General features: G+C 29.9%; 1 protein-coding gene across 1 annotated transcript in view; it reads right to left on the minus strand.

The window, feature by feature from the left end:
* Positions 1 to 17,544, minus strand: part of LOC124359419 (Y+L amino acid transporter 2) — a 141,437-nt gene that overhangs the window by 11,743 nt on the left and 112,150 nt on the right. The window contains exons 5-9 of the mRNA XM_046812150.1: positions 11,374 to 11,467; positions 5,413 to 5,457; positions 4,861 to 4,984; positions 3,339 to 3,442; positions 254 to 350 (exon numbers count right to left, since the gene is read on the minus strand). Of these exons, the coding sequence (XP_046668106.1) occupies positions 254 to 350; positions 3,339 to 3,442; positions 4,861 to 4,984; positions 5,413 to 5,457; positions 11,374 to 11,467 (464 nt within the window). The remainder of the gene's footprint in view (positions 1 to 253; positions 351 to 3,338; positions 3,443 to 4,860; positions 4,985 to 5,412; positions 5,458 to 11,373; positions 11,468 to 17,544) is intronic.

Below are 17,544 nucleotides of genomic sequence, written 5' to 3' on the forward strand. Positions count from 1 at the left end.
CAGAAATAACATAAAATGGTAGGATTAGAACAAATCTAAAAGATAGCATTTTGTCCTTCTTGTAAGGGTATTTAGCCAAACAACCAAAATGTAAATAAATTAAACAAAGTGACACTTAAATAACTTCAAACATATTCATAAAATGAAGACTTCTATCCTTAATAACAAAAAGGAATGCATTCATTAAAAATTTCATTTAGTTTTATTACAGATCAATTTTGGTATTACAAGAGAAATTTATAAAAACAAATACCATGACTAAGACGGCTGGAGTGGGAGTGAGACGGGATATTTGGATCATTGTCAAAATCTCAGGCATCTGGCCTTCACATGCTCCTGCGTAGAACAACCTGTAACAATTAAGATACATGTTGAAAAACCTCATTTAAAAGTAAAGATAATACCCATTTTTATTTTCTAATATAAATTGTGTTCATACTAAAAATAAAACGTCAAACTATGAAAATGAAATGCAACGAGGTTTCCAATGAGTACCTTTAATAAAATTATTTTGTAAAATTAACTATGATATCAAAGTAACTTTTAAATGTAATCTTATTATGTATTTCTGATTAAAATTTTATTTACTATACAAGTAGAAAACATCTTCCAGATAAATATTTTATTCTATAATAAGCACAGTAAGATTTTCCTAAAATTATAATTTTTGTTGCCATGTGAGTTGAAGATTTGTTACTTTTGTCTTCAAACTTCTTGTAATCAATATAAAGTTTTAATAAAGAATATAATAAAAATTAACAATAATACTAATAAAATAAATAACGCATTGTATTAAATTTTTACTAGTAGATTAATAATTATGTGAGTCCGTTAGGTTGTCATACATTGTTCAGGCCAAAAGAAACGTAAAAGCCAGAAAACAAAAAAAAACCTTTTTATTTTTTAACAAAGATATTAATTTAGCATATCAGAAATCAGAAAATTCATTGGCCATTGTAGTACAAAGGTTACAATAGGCTTTGTCAATAAACTATACAGTTTTTATCTTGTGAAATGACAGGATATGGTGGAGTACCTTAGACACTAAGATGAAACTAATCATGTGAACCACAATAATCAGGTTAGTTTGAACCTGATGTGTGTGATACCTCTAATAATGTTTTCCTTTCCAGATAATACTGCATTACACACCATGTCAGTACTGTCTCTCTTACAGTGATTTTTTTGTCTTGTAAAATAAAATGTTGGTTTAGACGTTCAGTTTCTCAGTGTTTATATTACCACTGTTTAGTTTATATGCATTACACAAAATTACATAACGAGGCTTATATAAAACTTATAATTAGTTGAACATTCAAATTGTTGAAATTAAAAATACACAGCTCAACACAATGTGAAACACCAACTCTCTAGAGTGTGAAGTTCATTCTTTCAATACTATACAGTTACAGGTTTTTCATTTCATCCCGTTGTAATTTCTTATAGATTTTTATTCAGAAAACTAAGTTTTCTCAAAAAGAATTATAACAATTTTCATAAAAATTTCACCAATTTTCCAAAAAAATTCACATCAAAATTTGTAAAAAATTTGTTAAACAAATTGTTGTTTAACAACAGAAATTAACTAATTAAACTGTGACAAATTAAACTAGAATATGGGTGGTCTCGTTTTTAATGAAATCATGTAAGTTAAATTCTTGGTAATTTCTAAAGAGAATTAAATTTATATTTGAGTAGTATATTTTCTATTTACAAGTAACATTGATCCTAATAAATCAACATTCTTATAAAAAAAATGTTTTGGCATAAACAGTGAAGTATTTTATAAATGCTCTAAAATAATAATATAATATATGCTCTAGCATAGATATTACATTGATTAATTGCATTCACCATTTAAAAGAAATTAAGTTCTTAAAAACGGCATTTAAAAAATTTTTATAAAATGTAAAACAATTATTTTGTAGACAAATCGAATATTCAGGTTCCATAATTTTAGTAGAAAAATTGCTGTTAGCGGCATTCCTAAACAATAAACAGTTTTAGAATGAACCTTAAAGTCATCCTTACAATCATGCTTTATTTGAACCAACATTGCTTAAGAAAGAAAGTAATGAAAAATTCTTATTCAGTAATTAATTTTATAATCAGTGTACCAATTCTCCTCCTCAACTCTTATAACACTCCACCTTCCTTAATATTTCTAATGATATTAGATCATATTCTAACTTAAATACTCACTGATCATTATAAGATTTACTAATTTCATCATCAAATAACTATTTTAATGTGAAAATAATTATCTTCATCATTACAGCGCACATTGTACAGTTTTTTGTAAATTTGTATGAATTTATAATTTATTCAGAACATTATTTTACATCATATATATTGTGTGTTCCAAATTTTATACACACTGAAGGGATCTTGGAAAACATAAGGATACAGCAAAGATTAAATGGACAAAGTTGTGCGTAATAACAAAACCAACAAATCAAAGTGGTTAAGTTAATTATAAGTTGCATTGTTCACTCTTACATTGTAATTTTTTTAGATGATATCTGCATAAAATGTCTTCTACTTTTTAAATATCATAATGAAAAAAATTTTTTAGACCAGCAAGCACGGAAAATAAGGTTTGTGTACACTTTATTATTGCAACAACCCATTTTTTACTTAATTAAAAGAAAGTAGATTTTTTACTGATTTCAAAAATATCATATAAGTACAATTTTCTTGTGGTATTCATGAAATAAATAATAAAAACACGCTTTTTGTATAGTCATTTGAAAAGAAATTTTATTCTATTAGTCAGATGGTTGGTGAACCTCTCCTGACATGACCTGATATTGATTGATTAATAAATTAGGCAATACAATCTTGAAAGTATTTAAGAAAGGGAAGGAGGAAGAACTATTTTGCAGAAACTTTAAAAAGAATTGCCTGCAAAAATCAAATATTTGGAATGTTATGTTTTACTCTGTTATTCTATGTTTTGTAGTGTGTAATAACTTATAAATATTAACATCATTTTTAATAATAAAGTATGCTTTCCAAAAATTACAATGACAATAGCAATATTAAACCAATCCTTGTATTTTAACTGTTAGTTAAGATGATTTTTAGTTTAATGCACCTAGTGAAGATGAATTGGTACTCCAAATTACTTGGAGGAAGTCAGCAGCACACCAGACAGCTCCGAAAAAAGCACAAATACTATATGACACATCAAATTACTTGGAGGAAGTCAGCAGCACACCAGACAGCTCCGAAAAAAGCACAAATACTATATGACACATCAAATTACCTGGAGGAAGTCAGCAGCACACCAGACAGCTCCGAAAAAAGCACAAATACTATATGACACATCAAATTACCTGGAGGAAGTCAGAAGCACACCATTGACAGCTCCGAAGGTAGACATAGCAACAAATACTGGAATGGTCCACGCCATAAATCCGAACAGCCGATTTGCAAATGCCTGAAACAAAAATAGAGTACTAAAACAGCAGTATATACATTTCCTTGAAAATTATAAAGTAACTAAAATAATTATAATCTTTAAAAAACAACATTACTATTAACTAAGCAATGGTAATCCAAATTTACTAATATACCAAGTTAATGAGATTGCAAGACCATTTGAAATTTATTGATCTTGTTCTAACATTCTAAATAAAAATGAATAGTAGCACCTTGGTCATAAATGTTCAAAGTCAAAGCATGTCTTACTTCATCTAGAACCCCATAAAGATCAAAGTGTTGAGCGTGAAACATAAATCCTCTTTGATGTGAAACTACTGCACATCTCTCTAAAGGCTTTAGCGACTGTCTAATTCCGCAAACTTGTTTATTACTCGGTTAATGATGCTTGGCTATGCACACAGATGTTCAGGCAAAAGAACAAACCAATAAGGTTGGGTGTTACGCATACAAGTTGTATGTTATGTTCAGTGAATTACTTGGTCAAGCAGCGTACAAGGTAAACTTGTTCTTATTTTATTTGAATTTGAATTGAAACAAGAACTACAAATAATTCATCATGTTTATGAAACAAAATCCGAATCAAGCAATAATGAGCAATTTTTACTTTTCAATCAAAGATTCAAATTCATAACTGGTATGGAAATCATAAAATGTGAATTTAGTGAAAGCAATACTCTAAATTATGTGTTGTAAGGAACATTACTTAGGTATGGAAATAATATTGTTATGTTAAGGAGACTGTCAAATTGTTATAATACATAAAAGTCTAAATTTTTTCGATTATAATATATTTTTTAATTCTGATCTTGCTTGATTAAATAATGCTAAATAATTAGGATTTCTGTACTTATTATTATTATATGTGACTGTACTGCTAAAGAGGTTTAAAAATTTGAAATTAGTAGATATTTTCCAAAACTTAATTTTTTTGACTTACTACTTTTTTCTATACACTTTTTTCCAAAACTACTGAGATAAATTCAATTAATATTTTTAAGTAAATGCTTCTAACATATTACAACTGTATTGATCTATACAGTTATTTATAAAAGAAATTTTTAACTGTAATAACAAGAATAACTTTTACAAATATTTTGAAAAAATATGTATAAAATCAGAAATCTTAAGTCTTCATGTTTAGTCATTATATACACCTATTTCAAACATACCAAAACAAAATTATAATGTCAATAATTGGTTTTCTAATAGTACTGAAAAAAGGTTAAGTTAGCAATGGGTGCACACAGACATACTTTTCTCTTCAATGGTGTTATATTTAATCTATTAAATACCTCATTATGTCTAACAGAAATAGGTATGTCCTCCAACAGTGAATTAGAATTATTTGAATATATAACTTATTTGACTTATGGAATTATTACAAAAATATCCAAGAAGAGAATTAACACTCACAACAGCCACAGCCTCAGATCCCAACACCTCCACTGGTGACAAAGTCGTGTAGAAGGCGACATTTGTGGCGACATAGACGAAAGTGACCAGAGTACAGGAGATAGCTATGGCTCTGGGAAGGTTTCTGTACAGACAGATCAGTGAAGTTGGGTTAAATTTCAGGCAAAATCCCTTCAAATACAAAATTTTAAAATCCAGTAGCATACATAAAGGAATACAATTCTAACTGAAGAGATGAATTAAAACACTTAAAACCTCTTTAATTAAACTATTCCGAAAAATGCATTATATGTGACAGTTTTTGCAACAAAAAAGAAAGTTTGAAAGGTGTTCTTCGAATTTTTCATTAAGAAACTACTAACATTATTATTATTACTATATAGAAGTGAAAGTTGAACCTTAATGTAAAGTTGTAACATTTACTGAATGGTTATTATAAAATTCAGAAATCCAAACGTCCAACCAAGCCAAGACTGTAATTATTTTCTTTTTATAATATTTTATTTTAAAGTACGGTATTATAAGTGTACGAATAAAATATCTCACACTTACTTTATTGGATCTTGCAACTCTTCAATGATGAAATTCAAGTAATTCCTGAAAAATAAAAACGTTGAAAAATATGTAGTGTTACTTTTGATTTATTGCCATTCATTTAAGTTTTAAGCCATTTACAAAAATTAATTATAACTAATCTGAACCTATACAAGGAGCTGTGCAAGAGATCTCACCATAGCTAAATCTTAACTGCGCCATTGATCGCTCCTGTGTAAGGGATGATGAAAAAGAGGAAAATGAGCCCAAGGTTGAGGAGGTTTGTAATATAAAAATGGTTTAGATGATTTTATTGAGTATAATTTACCGTGATAGTTTTCCATACAAGTGGTAAAACTGAGTGGATGTTGTGTGTTGTGTTCCATCAATGTGTGTATATATATATATAAATATTATATATATATATATATATATATATATATATATATATAATATATATATATATATATAGTCTCTTAAGCAGTTCAAAAGAAAACTACAATTATCTTGTACAATATTTCGTTGTATTAACAACTTTTTCAAGTACACAATAATTAACACAGAATAAAATAAACAAACAAAGGAAGAAACACCTGATAATAAACATTCTAAATGTAAATACAATTTTGACATGTACACAAGGTTTGATTAGTTGTTTTTAATTTAACAATAATAACATAATATAATATAATATAATTTTGAATTTAGGTAAATTTGTATCACAATCTAATTATTCAAGTGGAAAACAATAATTTAGCGAATGTTAAGTCCATATGGTTGTTTTGATTTTAATATAAGTTGGTGTGCCAATTCAGTATTCCTTAAATTTAAATCATTTCGAGAGCTGTTTTCACAAGGAGTAATTTTGCTTATAGCTTTTGAGTTTTGTAACAATCCTCAAAGCTTTTGTTATGGTGAATAGCGTGTAAGGCTACTGGTTTTTTGTCGTCTTTGTGATTGATAGAAAAACGGTGACGGTCATTCTTACCCGCAAAGAATTAGAGGTTTGCCCAATGTAGTCCTTGGGGACAAAACCTACAGGTTAGCTGGTAAATTGAATTGTTGGAGGTACAGTCCAATTTACCAGCTATTGGATAAGTTTTTTTAGTTACACTACTTTGGAATTGATCGGTCTTATCCATAATTTTGCAAATACCACAACGTGGTTTATTACAAGGTTCACAGCCAAAAGATTAAAATTTTCATAATTTTTTCCAACATGAATTTTGGGCCTTACAAGCATATTCTTCAAATTTTTAGGTCTCTTAAATACTATTCTAGGTGGCCTGGACAATAATTTCTCAGTTAAGGGCGAGTTTTTAAAATTTCATAGCCAATTTTCATAACTCTATTGAATTTGTGCAAACCAGGATAAAATTTTGTTATAAATTTTAGGATCATTTTGGAAGTGATTTGGAATAGTTGTAGCCTTTTTTGGTTGTCTGAGCTGCCGGTTCAAAAGTTTTGTAGGGTATCCCCTGTTGGAAAGAGCTTTAGTAAGTTTGCTTTTGTAAATTTTGAAATCTGAAGCGTTTGTACATAAGGATTTGGCTCTAAGGGAAAGACTTTTTGGAATGGACTTTTTTACATGAATTTGGATGGCAGCTACTGTAATGCAAGTAATTCATTTTGTTTAGTACCCTTAACATGTATTTTGGGTTTTTAAAATATGATTTTCTAGAAAAACTTCAACATCCAAAAAAGTGACGATTTTGTGATTTAATATTCCAATTAAAGTTTAAGACATGAAAAATTTATTTAAACTATCAAGGAAATGATGAAGTTTCTCTAACCCATGATTCCAGACTACAAAAATGTCATCTATAAATCTTAGCCACAATAAAGGAAGGAAAATTTTGAGTTTTAAGAAAATTTTGTTCTACAAATCCCATAAAAAGGTTGGCGTATGATGGGGCCATTCGAGTACCCATCGCCGTTCCTTTAATTTTGGAGATAGTTCTGATCCATGAATTTGAAATTATTCATTGTTAAAATTAAATGAATGAGTGAGGTTAAAAAGTTTGTTGAAGGTTTAGTGTTATTTGGCCTTCTTTCAAGAAAATGTGTGGCGGCTTCCAAACCACCTTGATGTTGGAATGTTAGTGTTTTAAAGCGATTTACATCTATCGTTACAAGAATCGTCTCATCAGGAAGTGGTGGTGAACATCCTTGAGCCTTGATAAAAAGTGTCCGGTGTCTTTGATGTTAGGATGGAAGATTTCTCACCAGGGGTTGCAGGTTGTCATCTACGAATGCTGAGATTCGCTCTGTAGGAGAACCGATGCTTGCCACGATAGGTCTGCCAGGAGGAGGTGGTCTCGATGGTTTATGTATTTTTGGTAAATGGTTGAAAACTGGTGTTTTCGGTACTTTTGGGACAAGAAGATTTAGCATATCATCTGAAAGATCCTCATTAGCAGCCTCTTGAGTAAGATAATCACGGATTTTCTTGGTTAAATGCTGATGTTAGTTCTTCATCAATTTGTGGTTGTACGTAGAACTATCACTTAGCTGTCTTTCTGCCTCTTTTATGTAATTCAACCTTGTTTAAAATTACAATAGAATTGCCTTTGTCCGAAGGCAAAATCATAATTTGATCATTATTTTGAAGTGACCTAATTGCTTTTCGTTCAGCATGAGATATGTTTTTGGAATTAGGAAGACTGTCTGGCAGATCAGGATTTGAAATATTTGCCAAAATTAAACTTATGAATTGCTCAACAGGGTGTTCTAGTGGAAGTGGTGGAGGTTGCCATCCTGAACGATCTTTGAATTTTAGTAAACATTGAGGAGTTTTTATTTTTATCATCACAAGGGTTTTGACTGAAATAATATTTTATTCTTATGTTTCTTGCGAATTCCCAAAGCATCAGTTACAAAGTTAATGTGATTAAATTTGGTATGGTGTAGGGGAAAGGGTTAGGCCTTTCTTTAATACCAAATTTTCTTTAGACAAAGGTTTGTAAATAGATAAAATTTTCAATGTTTATCAGAGAGTCATCAGTGTTATGATTTTTATTTAATTTTGAAGCATTTTTGTAGTGTTTTTTTTGGGTTGATTTTTTTCGTTTTGATAATTTCTTGGAGATGAAGTAGCATAATTTTGAGGAATCACTTGAGATAGTGTATCTTCTGATTTCACTGTATGAAGTTCATTTCGTAGCACTGACAGTTTATGGAGAAGTTTTTGAGATTTGTTACTCATAAATCTTTTAGTACCAAGTAGGATTTCATTATAAAATTTAATAATATCTGTATTGTTTTTGTCATAAGAAAGTGAAACGAAAATCTTGTACAGATGTGCGTCATGTTCATGTACCAAAATCCTATAAGAATTCAATACTAGTCGTGTAAGTTCTAGGTTAACCTTTGCAGCATGTAAGTGTATGCTATTGTGTAGGGATGGAGGTAAAGCAAAAAACCGGGAATTTCAGACGGAGACCATGTGGTGTGAGACCAATTGATAGACAAGCATTCAAAAACAATATATGACATTTTAATTTAGCTAATTTGTAAGCATGGTATCTAAAGTTTTTCATGAGTTCAGGTGAATTCTTCATTGTTTAACTATGATGTGAAGAGTGTGATGATGAAGGTGAAGATTGTTCGTTACCAGTAGGTTTGTTAAATCCTTTAACATCTTGAAGTGTGTTGCCTATTGGCTTAAATAGTCTCTTTAAGCAGTTCAAAAGAAAAACTACATTTATCTTGTACAATATTTCGTTGTATTAACAACTTTTTTCAAGTACACAATAATAACACAGAATAAAATAAACAAACAAAGGAAGAAACACCTGATAATAAACATTCTAAATGTAAATACAATTTTTGACATGTACACAAGGTTTGATTAGTTGTTTTTAATTTAACAATAATAACATTAATATAATATAATATAATTTTGAATTTAGGTAAATTTGTATCACAATCTAATTATTCAAGTGGAAAACAATAATTTAGCGAATGTTAAGTCCATATGGTTTGTTTTGATTTTAATATAAGTTGGTGTGCCAATTCAGTATTCCTTAAAATTTAAATCATTTCGAGAGCTGTTTTCACAAGGAGTAATTTTGCTTATAGCTTTGAGTTTGTAACAATCCTCAAAGCTTTTGTTATGGTGAATAGCGTGTAAGGCTACTGGTTTTTTGTCGTCTTTGTGATTGATAGAAAAACGGTGACCGGTCATTCTTACCCGCAAAGAATTAGAGGTTTGCCCAATGTAGTCCTTGGGACAAAACCTACAGGTTAGCTGGTAAATTGAATTGTTGGAGGTACAGTCCAATTTACCCAGCTATTGGATAAGTTTTTTTAGTTACACTACTTTGGAATTGATCGGTCTTATCCATAATTTTGCAAATACCACAACGTGGTTTATTACAAGGTTCACAGCCAAAAGATAAATTTTCATAATTTTTTCCAACATGAATTTTGGGCCTTACAAGCATATTCTTCAAATTTTTAGGTCTCTTAAATACTATTCTAGGTGGCCTGGACAATAATTTCTCAGTTAAGGGCGAGTTTTTTAAAATTTCATAGCCAATTTTCATAACTCTATTGAATTTGTGCAAACCAGGATAAAATTTTGTTATAAATTTAGGATCATTTTGGAAGTGATTTGGAATAGTTGTAGCCTTTTTTTGGTTGTCTGAGCTGCCGGTTCAAAAGTTTTGTAGGGTATCCCCTGTTGGAAAGAGCTTTAGTAAGTTTGCTTTTGTAAATTTTGAAATCTGAAGCGTTTGTACATAAGGATTTGGCTCTAAGGGAAAGACTTTTTGGAATGGACTTTTTTACATGATTTGGATGGCAGCTACTGTAATGCAAGTAAATTCATTTTGTTAGTACCCTTAACATGTATTTTGGTTTTTAAAATATGATTTTCTAGAAAAACTTCAACATCCAAAAAGTGACGATTTTGTGATTAATATTCCAATTAAAGTTAAGACATGAAAATTTATTTTAAACTATCAAGGAAATGATGAAGTTTCTCTAACCCATGATTCCAGACTACAAAAATGTCATCTATAAATCTTTAGCCACAATAAAGGAAGGAAATTTTGAGTTTTAAGAAAATTTTGTTCTACAAATCCCATAAAAAGGTTGGCGTATGATGGGGCCCATTCGAGTACCCATCGCCGTTCCTTTAATTTGGAGATAGTTCTGATCCATGAATTTTGAAATTATTCATTGTTAAAAATTAAATGAATGAGTGAGGTTAAAAAGTTTGTTGAAGGTTTAGTGTTATTTGGCCTTCTTTCAAGAAAATGTGTGGCGGCTTCCAAACCACCTTGATGTGGAATTGTTAGTGTAAAGCGATTCTACATCTATCGTTACAAGAATGTCTCATCAGGAAGTGGCCTGGTGAACATCCTTGAGTCATATATGGTTTGATGAACTTCAACAAAACTAAAGTATGGAAGTACTAAGTAAATATGTTATGCAATTTAAAATGATTCAAAATGAAAATACAGCATTCAATTTCAAACATTTAGCTATATGCTTACTGCATGATAAAAATATTATTTCATACCCTTAATATTTTACCTAAAAATGGCATTTTCATTTATCCGGCACATTTAAAATAAAATTACTAACATTTTTCCTTTTACTTTCAAACACAATGTATGCTTGGTCCCCAGTTCTCATTAGTAATCCAAAGTTTAAAAACTAAATGATCAATAACTTCATGTGTTTTACTACATTTACCAATAAATTAAAAAAAAAAAATGAAATGAAAATAACTGATACATACAGATTTTTGGAATCTTAGATGAACTTTATAATAAGAAATTATATATATATTAAAAGTGAAATGAATCTTAACTTATTGTCTACACTTTTCATTAATGAAGCTGTTTGAAAAAATTAAGGTACAACTACTTTTTAAGAACAACCATAGAATCAACAACAGAACAAACCATTAAATAAATAATATTTAATAAAGTCTAAAACAGTAAAAAATGTAGCTTATTGATTACTCACCATCCGTTATAAGCAAAGAGCCCAGAGTAGAACGACAGTGCTATTGATGTTACCTCTGTCTTTGTATCTTCAAAAGTGAAGTGCTCCGTGTGTCCTAAACAAGAATGTAATCAATATGCAATAAAAAATTATATCTTTCAATCTGTGTTTAAAATATTATATACTATGTGTCAAATAAATACAAAATCCTACAAACACCGACTATTTAACAACAATAATGGTTTTGAATGTGACTTTTTTTATTCTGTAAGTTATAATTTTAATGTACTATGAACTATTTTTTTTTTAACATTTACTTTAAACTTAAACTATCTAAGTTCAACATATGATGAACCATATTTAATGTATCATAATGATGAACCAGTGATTCAAATTAACAGTGAAGTTTATGTTATCAGTAATACTTTCTCTCAATTACTGTACTTGACAGTGAAGTGCAAAAAAAAAAAAAAAAATGAAAACTTTGTCTAGATTTCTTTCACGTTTAATTAGTATGTTTTTTGGTGTGGGTAACCATATTTTTAATATAGACTATAATTCTATACTATAAGTTTGTGGGTATCAAGAAACTGAGGAGCATTAATCCTCTCTGTAGCAGTGTCTGACACAAATCTTCTGGACACATGATGATCCACCATTTGGTAGCCAAAAGTTCGTCATTCACTGGCAACATTAGATTCAACTTGAGACTTCCACTATACACTACTCAAAATCAATATAAAGCAATGTTGAGGGGGAAAATGGCATAAAGGATGCCTTAAACAGTTTTGGTGGACTTTCTAATCCATACAATTACTACCTAAGAATCTGACTTGATAGTATTAGTCTAGTGGATACGCAAAGAAGACGTTGCCAACTTTTTATTTTGGTGGGGCTTAGACAACCACAGGAGGAAAATATAGAATAAACTCCTTATCCTATGAAAAATGTAATACCTTTCCTCGGAAAAAGATCCTAAATATTAATAAATAATGGAATTGTAAAGTGTGAAACTCAGTAATGGTGATGTTATAGACAATAACATCAACAGGCAGACAAACAAATGGACTGTCCTACGATCTTTTGACTCCAAAGCCAACAGGGTTCATCCTTGGAACAAGAATCTATGTAGCAATTATTAAGTTTTTATCAAGAGTTATCATACAGACATGATGGTCAGGCAAACAGATAAAATGAGGAATGGACAGACAACAGAAGGATTTGAAGAAGATCCTGTTGGGTCCTTAATAAATTATTACTATGTTCTAAATAAAATAACATATACTAGTTAATTAACGATTTTCTGTTTTTGGATCTGAGCACTTTGGGTACATCAATCTTTTCTAATCACATAAAATATATTTCTCCTGGAAATCTATTTCAAATTTTTTCCAGTTCAAAATTTTATTATTTAATTTTCATAGTTTGTACTCTATAAAATATTTTTAAAGATAACTAATAATAATTTTCTAATAATAACAAAAGCTTTAAATAATATTTTTTTTTTGTATAGAGAGCAATGAGGATGTTTTGATTCATAGTTTTATTTCTTTCAGTAAAATTAAAATAATTTAAATTTAGAAAACCGTAGCTTGTTGGCTGAGTGTTAGCTTATCACTTAAGGGGTTAAAAACATTTTTTGTCTATCTGTCTGTCTGTCTATCCACATGATATCTCCAATACGAACTGACCTGTAGTCTTGAAATTGTGCATGTAGCTTCATTTTTATATGAGGAACACTGAGTTCGATGATGGTGCATGTCACTCAATGTGATCTGGCTAAGCATTAGTAAATATTTTTACATTGATTGGTCTTATGGGTAACCATGATGCCAATGAGAAAATATCAGCATAAATAAATTTGTAAACAAACTGTATTCAACTGTATGAGATTTTAACATGTAAAGTTTTTATTCATAGAGTAAAAAGACAAAAATAACAGAACGGAAAGTCAATGTTAAAAATCAGTGACAAGATTTTATTTCAGAACACTCTTGCATAGCCTCCCTAAGTCACTGAAACTTTTATTGATTATTAAAATACTGTTATGAAACCTAGCTTAATGAACAATATTGTGCTTGTATCAAGTGGCAAGAGATTTGAAGAAAGATTTCATATAGAACATGAAAATTTATTATTATTTTTTTCTTAAAAGGAGGAGCCAATTTCTTTTTATGACTTATTGTGCCCATCCTCATGGGCCATCAGCCTGTGCAAGGATCTAACCAAACACAATAAGGAAGAGATTCGATACAGTATAAGGTAAATGGTCCTGATAAAAAGTGCAATGGTCGCAGACTCCTGCGCTATCTTTAACTCAGACTGAAAGTCCAACGTCTTAGACTGCTCGTCTCGGCCATCGGCACTCCCTTTCTAAATAGATGAGAATGATTCTATGATGGTGCATTTCAAACCATAGAATTTGGCTGAGCAGATGACTTTGTGGGCTAACACAATTTCTCCATTGCCTGCCAGGAGATATAAAAATGTATTTTCTGTATGACTGCCTGTGTGTACATCTGTTCGTAAGACATTAATTTCAAGAATGATACAAGCTTTAAAATTTGCATGTAACCTCAGCTAACCTGTTATATGACAGTGGCTTGCATTCACTCTATACTAACCATGTATAGTTAGTTAGTGGATAATATAGCACTTTCAATAATTTGTAATTTTTTAAGCAGATTACAAATTTATTGGAGACTTTTAAGCAGCTGTATCAGCCAACAACTGTTATTTATATGTACTGTAGCAGTAATAGAATACTGGTACCTGGAGAAAAAGAACATGTTAGAAGTTCATTGGTACGTTGGCCTCACCACTGACTGTGGTTGTAACGGTAAACTTGTTATTGAGCTAGCAATATCTGATTATATTTCTCTTTGTTACAGTACGTAAGTAGCACCTACTAAATTGTGCTTTAAAATTAAATAATTCATTGTCTCTTAATTTTAAAAAGCACTAAAAAAAAATATGACATAGGCGATTTGTACATATGTATAGATATAGAAGCACCTATACATATAGTTTGATTGTTTCGAACACGGAATATTTGTTCTAACAGACAATCACACTTAATTTTAAATAGTTTACTACACTCTGTGAAAGTTAAACACTTAAAATATTACAGTTAACTTAGTCAACACCAGTCAGTTAGATAATTGATGACTCACTATTAATGTTAGTATACATCCAATATATTCACTTGGTATAGTAGCTATAACCTAATTATTTAATAATATCACTGAGTAATTAATAAGATTTTACGATGTGATCAATTTAGAAAACTTAGGAGGTACAGTGCTGACCCTATTTAAACCATTGTCATTTGCTTAAAAATACTGAATTAACATTGGTAAAATCAAGCAGCAGTTCAATTTTATCAATTCAGACCTGATCAAGAGTTTACTTTTACTTCAGAAAAATAAGGAAGAACCAATGGTTAGGACTGGTGGTGAAATCTTACTACTACTCCATGCTCTTCAGACACTTGAGTACCATTACTGAATTTCAAGACAGTGCTTTTGTTCACGATTTATTTTTGTATAAAAAGCTGTATTGGTGATATGACTTTCTACCTTAAGGTCAAAAGATAAGAGCTAAGACTGGTAACACTCTAACAGACATTGAATTCTATGTGGGTCCTTAGGATGGCACAACACTAATGATTTGGACATAATTTTGAGGCAACTGACATAAAAACATGTTGCTACATACTGCTGCTCATACAATATTGCTGGTTGCTTGTGATTGTTGCATTCTTACTTTACAATCAAGGGGGAAAATAGTAGCTTCATAGATTGAACTTCCAAAACAATTTCAGTGGAATTATGATTGTCATGGATATACAATTAATATATAAATGCTATTTGACAGAGTAGCCCTAGATCACCTTCTTGGAACTTATTTGATCAATTAACATTTTGATGATATTGAGCTATTTAGTGTGTCAATGCCTCCTATTTTTCAATAAAAGAATGAACATTGCTGTTGAAATAGGTTTTGAGCAACTTTATGAATTAGCAAACTAAAAACCCTGAGACATACTCCATAATAAAGTTAGTCGCAATGACACTCATCTCAATCGCATTCATAGTCAGGATGATAACATTTGTAAATAACATACACACCTGGGGCTGAAAGTGTTATGTGAGTACTCTACAATGTAATTTTTTTGCAGTTGTAGAACACCTTTTTCATAAACATTGTATTCTTTTAATAACAATTATTTACAACCCTATTCAAGTAAAAAATCTTTAAAAAGTTGAGTACAAAATTTCCGGTGAGTTTTTTGTTTTACTTCAAATTTGTGAAAAATTCTGTACTGGTTACAACATTCTGCCTAATTTAAAATTAGTTTGTTATGTCTAGAGTTGAATATATTTTTATATGTACTATCCACCTTGTACTGCAGCTATTCCTGGTCTGTTCTTGGTGTAAGCATTTTTCTGTCATGTTAAATATCCTCAAATAGGTCTTTATGGTTTATGGGGAAAAAATGGAAATCTTGATGGACAAGATAAGATGACCGAGCACAAATTACGTTATTATTTATATGAGTAAAACTTGTTTTCTTGTATGTTGCTGAACAAACCACATGGGCTCTTTCTTATTTTTCTATACAATATTATTGACACCTCTTTAAGCTTTAAGGACAAATTCCAGCTCACTATGTCAATTTGTTTTTTATTTTTTTTTGGCTTCAGCACCAGATCATATAAAACTTAAAACTTGCAGCCAATACCATAGTCCTCTATTGTATGTATGACTATTCAGCTTCCAAAAAGTCCACCTTTTTAAAAGAATATGTCACTACATTGGTATATCATGATTTAGAAAGCCAACTACTTAAATTTTATACCCACATGAGCATGAATTAACTTATTAATTTTAATCCTTTACAAAATATTAAACATATTTTGTTTTTTATAGTTTATTCTGAAGTTGAATTTATATAAAATTATTGTGAGCAAAGAATTCTTTAAATTTTACTTCTCCTAGAGAATTTATACTAAATATTACACTTTTGACAGAGATTCAGACATGTTTTGAAATTTTGTAGACAGTAAGAGTCACATATTTTACTTTAAAAAATAAGTTATATTTTTAAATCCTCAAGAAAGTACTTATGATTTAGTACTCCACTAGGAAATATTTGTAAATATCATTCTTTAAAGAAATTTTACAATATGAAAAAGTAAAATTGAGAAAATTGGTGGACAAATTTAAATGTATATTTAATTGATTTTAGATTTACTTCTGGAATTAGTTTCATCCTTTATAAGTCTATATATATTTCCATTCATCTACACTATGTTTACATAAGAGCTTAACTTACTGAATGGTATATTTACAAGCATGTTTAGCCTGAAACAAAATTTAGTACTTTTGATTGCATTGTTAGTATGACAATAAAACAAGATAGTGGTGTTCAAAATATCACAATCATCGTCTAGAAGTGTATAGATGATGTGAACGTTATGCTTCATAACACTTGTCTGAGAACATTGATTAAGACTATCTTTCAAACTTAAAATGAACTCCTAACTTAGGCAACATGGTGAGGTATTTGTTCCTCAAACTCATATGACTTTGAAAAGAATTTTAGATTGTTCAAGACCTCAAAGTGCGTAGTAATAAAGCATGTTCAAGGAAAGAAGGAATCATGTTCTCAACCATTGTGTACTTTAATACAAGATCCACCTGTTTAAATGTTCTTTCTGTTTTATTGTTTATTTCACATCGACAATTAACTCTGTTGAGTATTGCCATTTACTATTGCAATTAATTACTTTTCAGTATGCTAATACATGTTATTACATTCATAAAATCGAAATTTTATCTTCAAATATTTTTTTTGCTTCTAATAAGCAATGTATCTCTACTGAAGAGTTTTGATTTTTGTCAACTATATTTTCAAACAAAATCAAAGGTTTTAATTGTCAATGTTTCTCATTTTTGGCTTCGTTAAGACAATGTTAAATAATATTAACGGTTTAAGATTTTCAAAATCCTTCCCAATGACATTTATTACACTTTCTTCTACTACTCTCATTGTGAAAGGCTTTGTCACGAAGTAACAACCACTGTTGGTGTTGACTCGGTCTGCCAATTGATGCTGAAGAGTCAGGAACACTAAGCTTGCTTGTCGGAATTCGTTCAGGACATCCTTTGTGCAAAGAAGACTGAACT

Source organism: Homalodisca vitripennis, chromosome 4 (assembly GCF_021130785.1).
Source record: "Homalodisca vitripennis isolate AUS2020 chromosome 4, UT_GWSS_2.1, whole genome shotgun sequence".
In the NCBI taxonomy this organism is placed as follows: Eukaryota; Metazoa; Arthropoda; class Insecta; order Hemiptera; family Cicadellidae; genus Homalodisca; species Homalodisca vitripennis.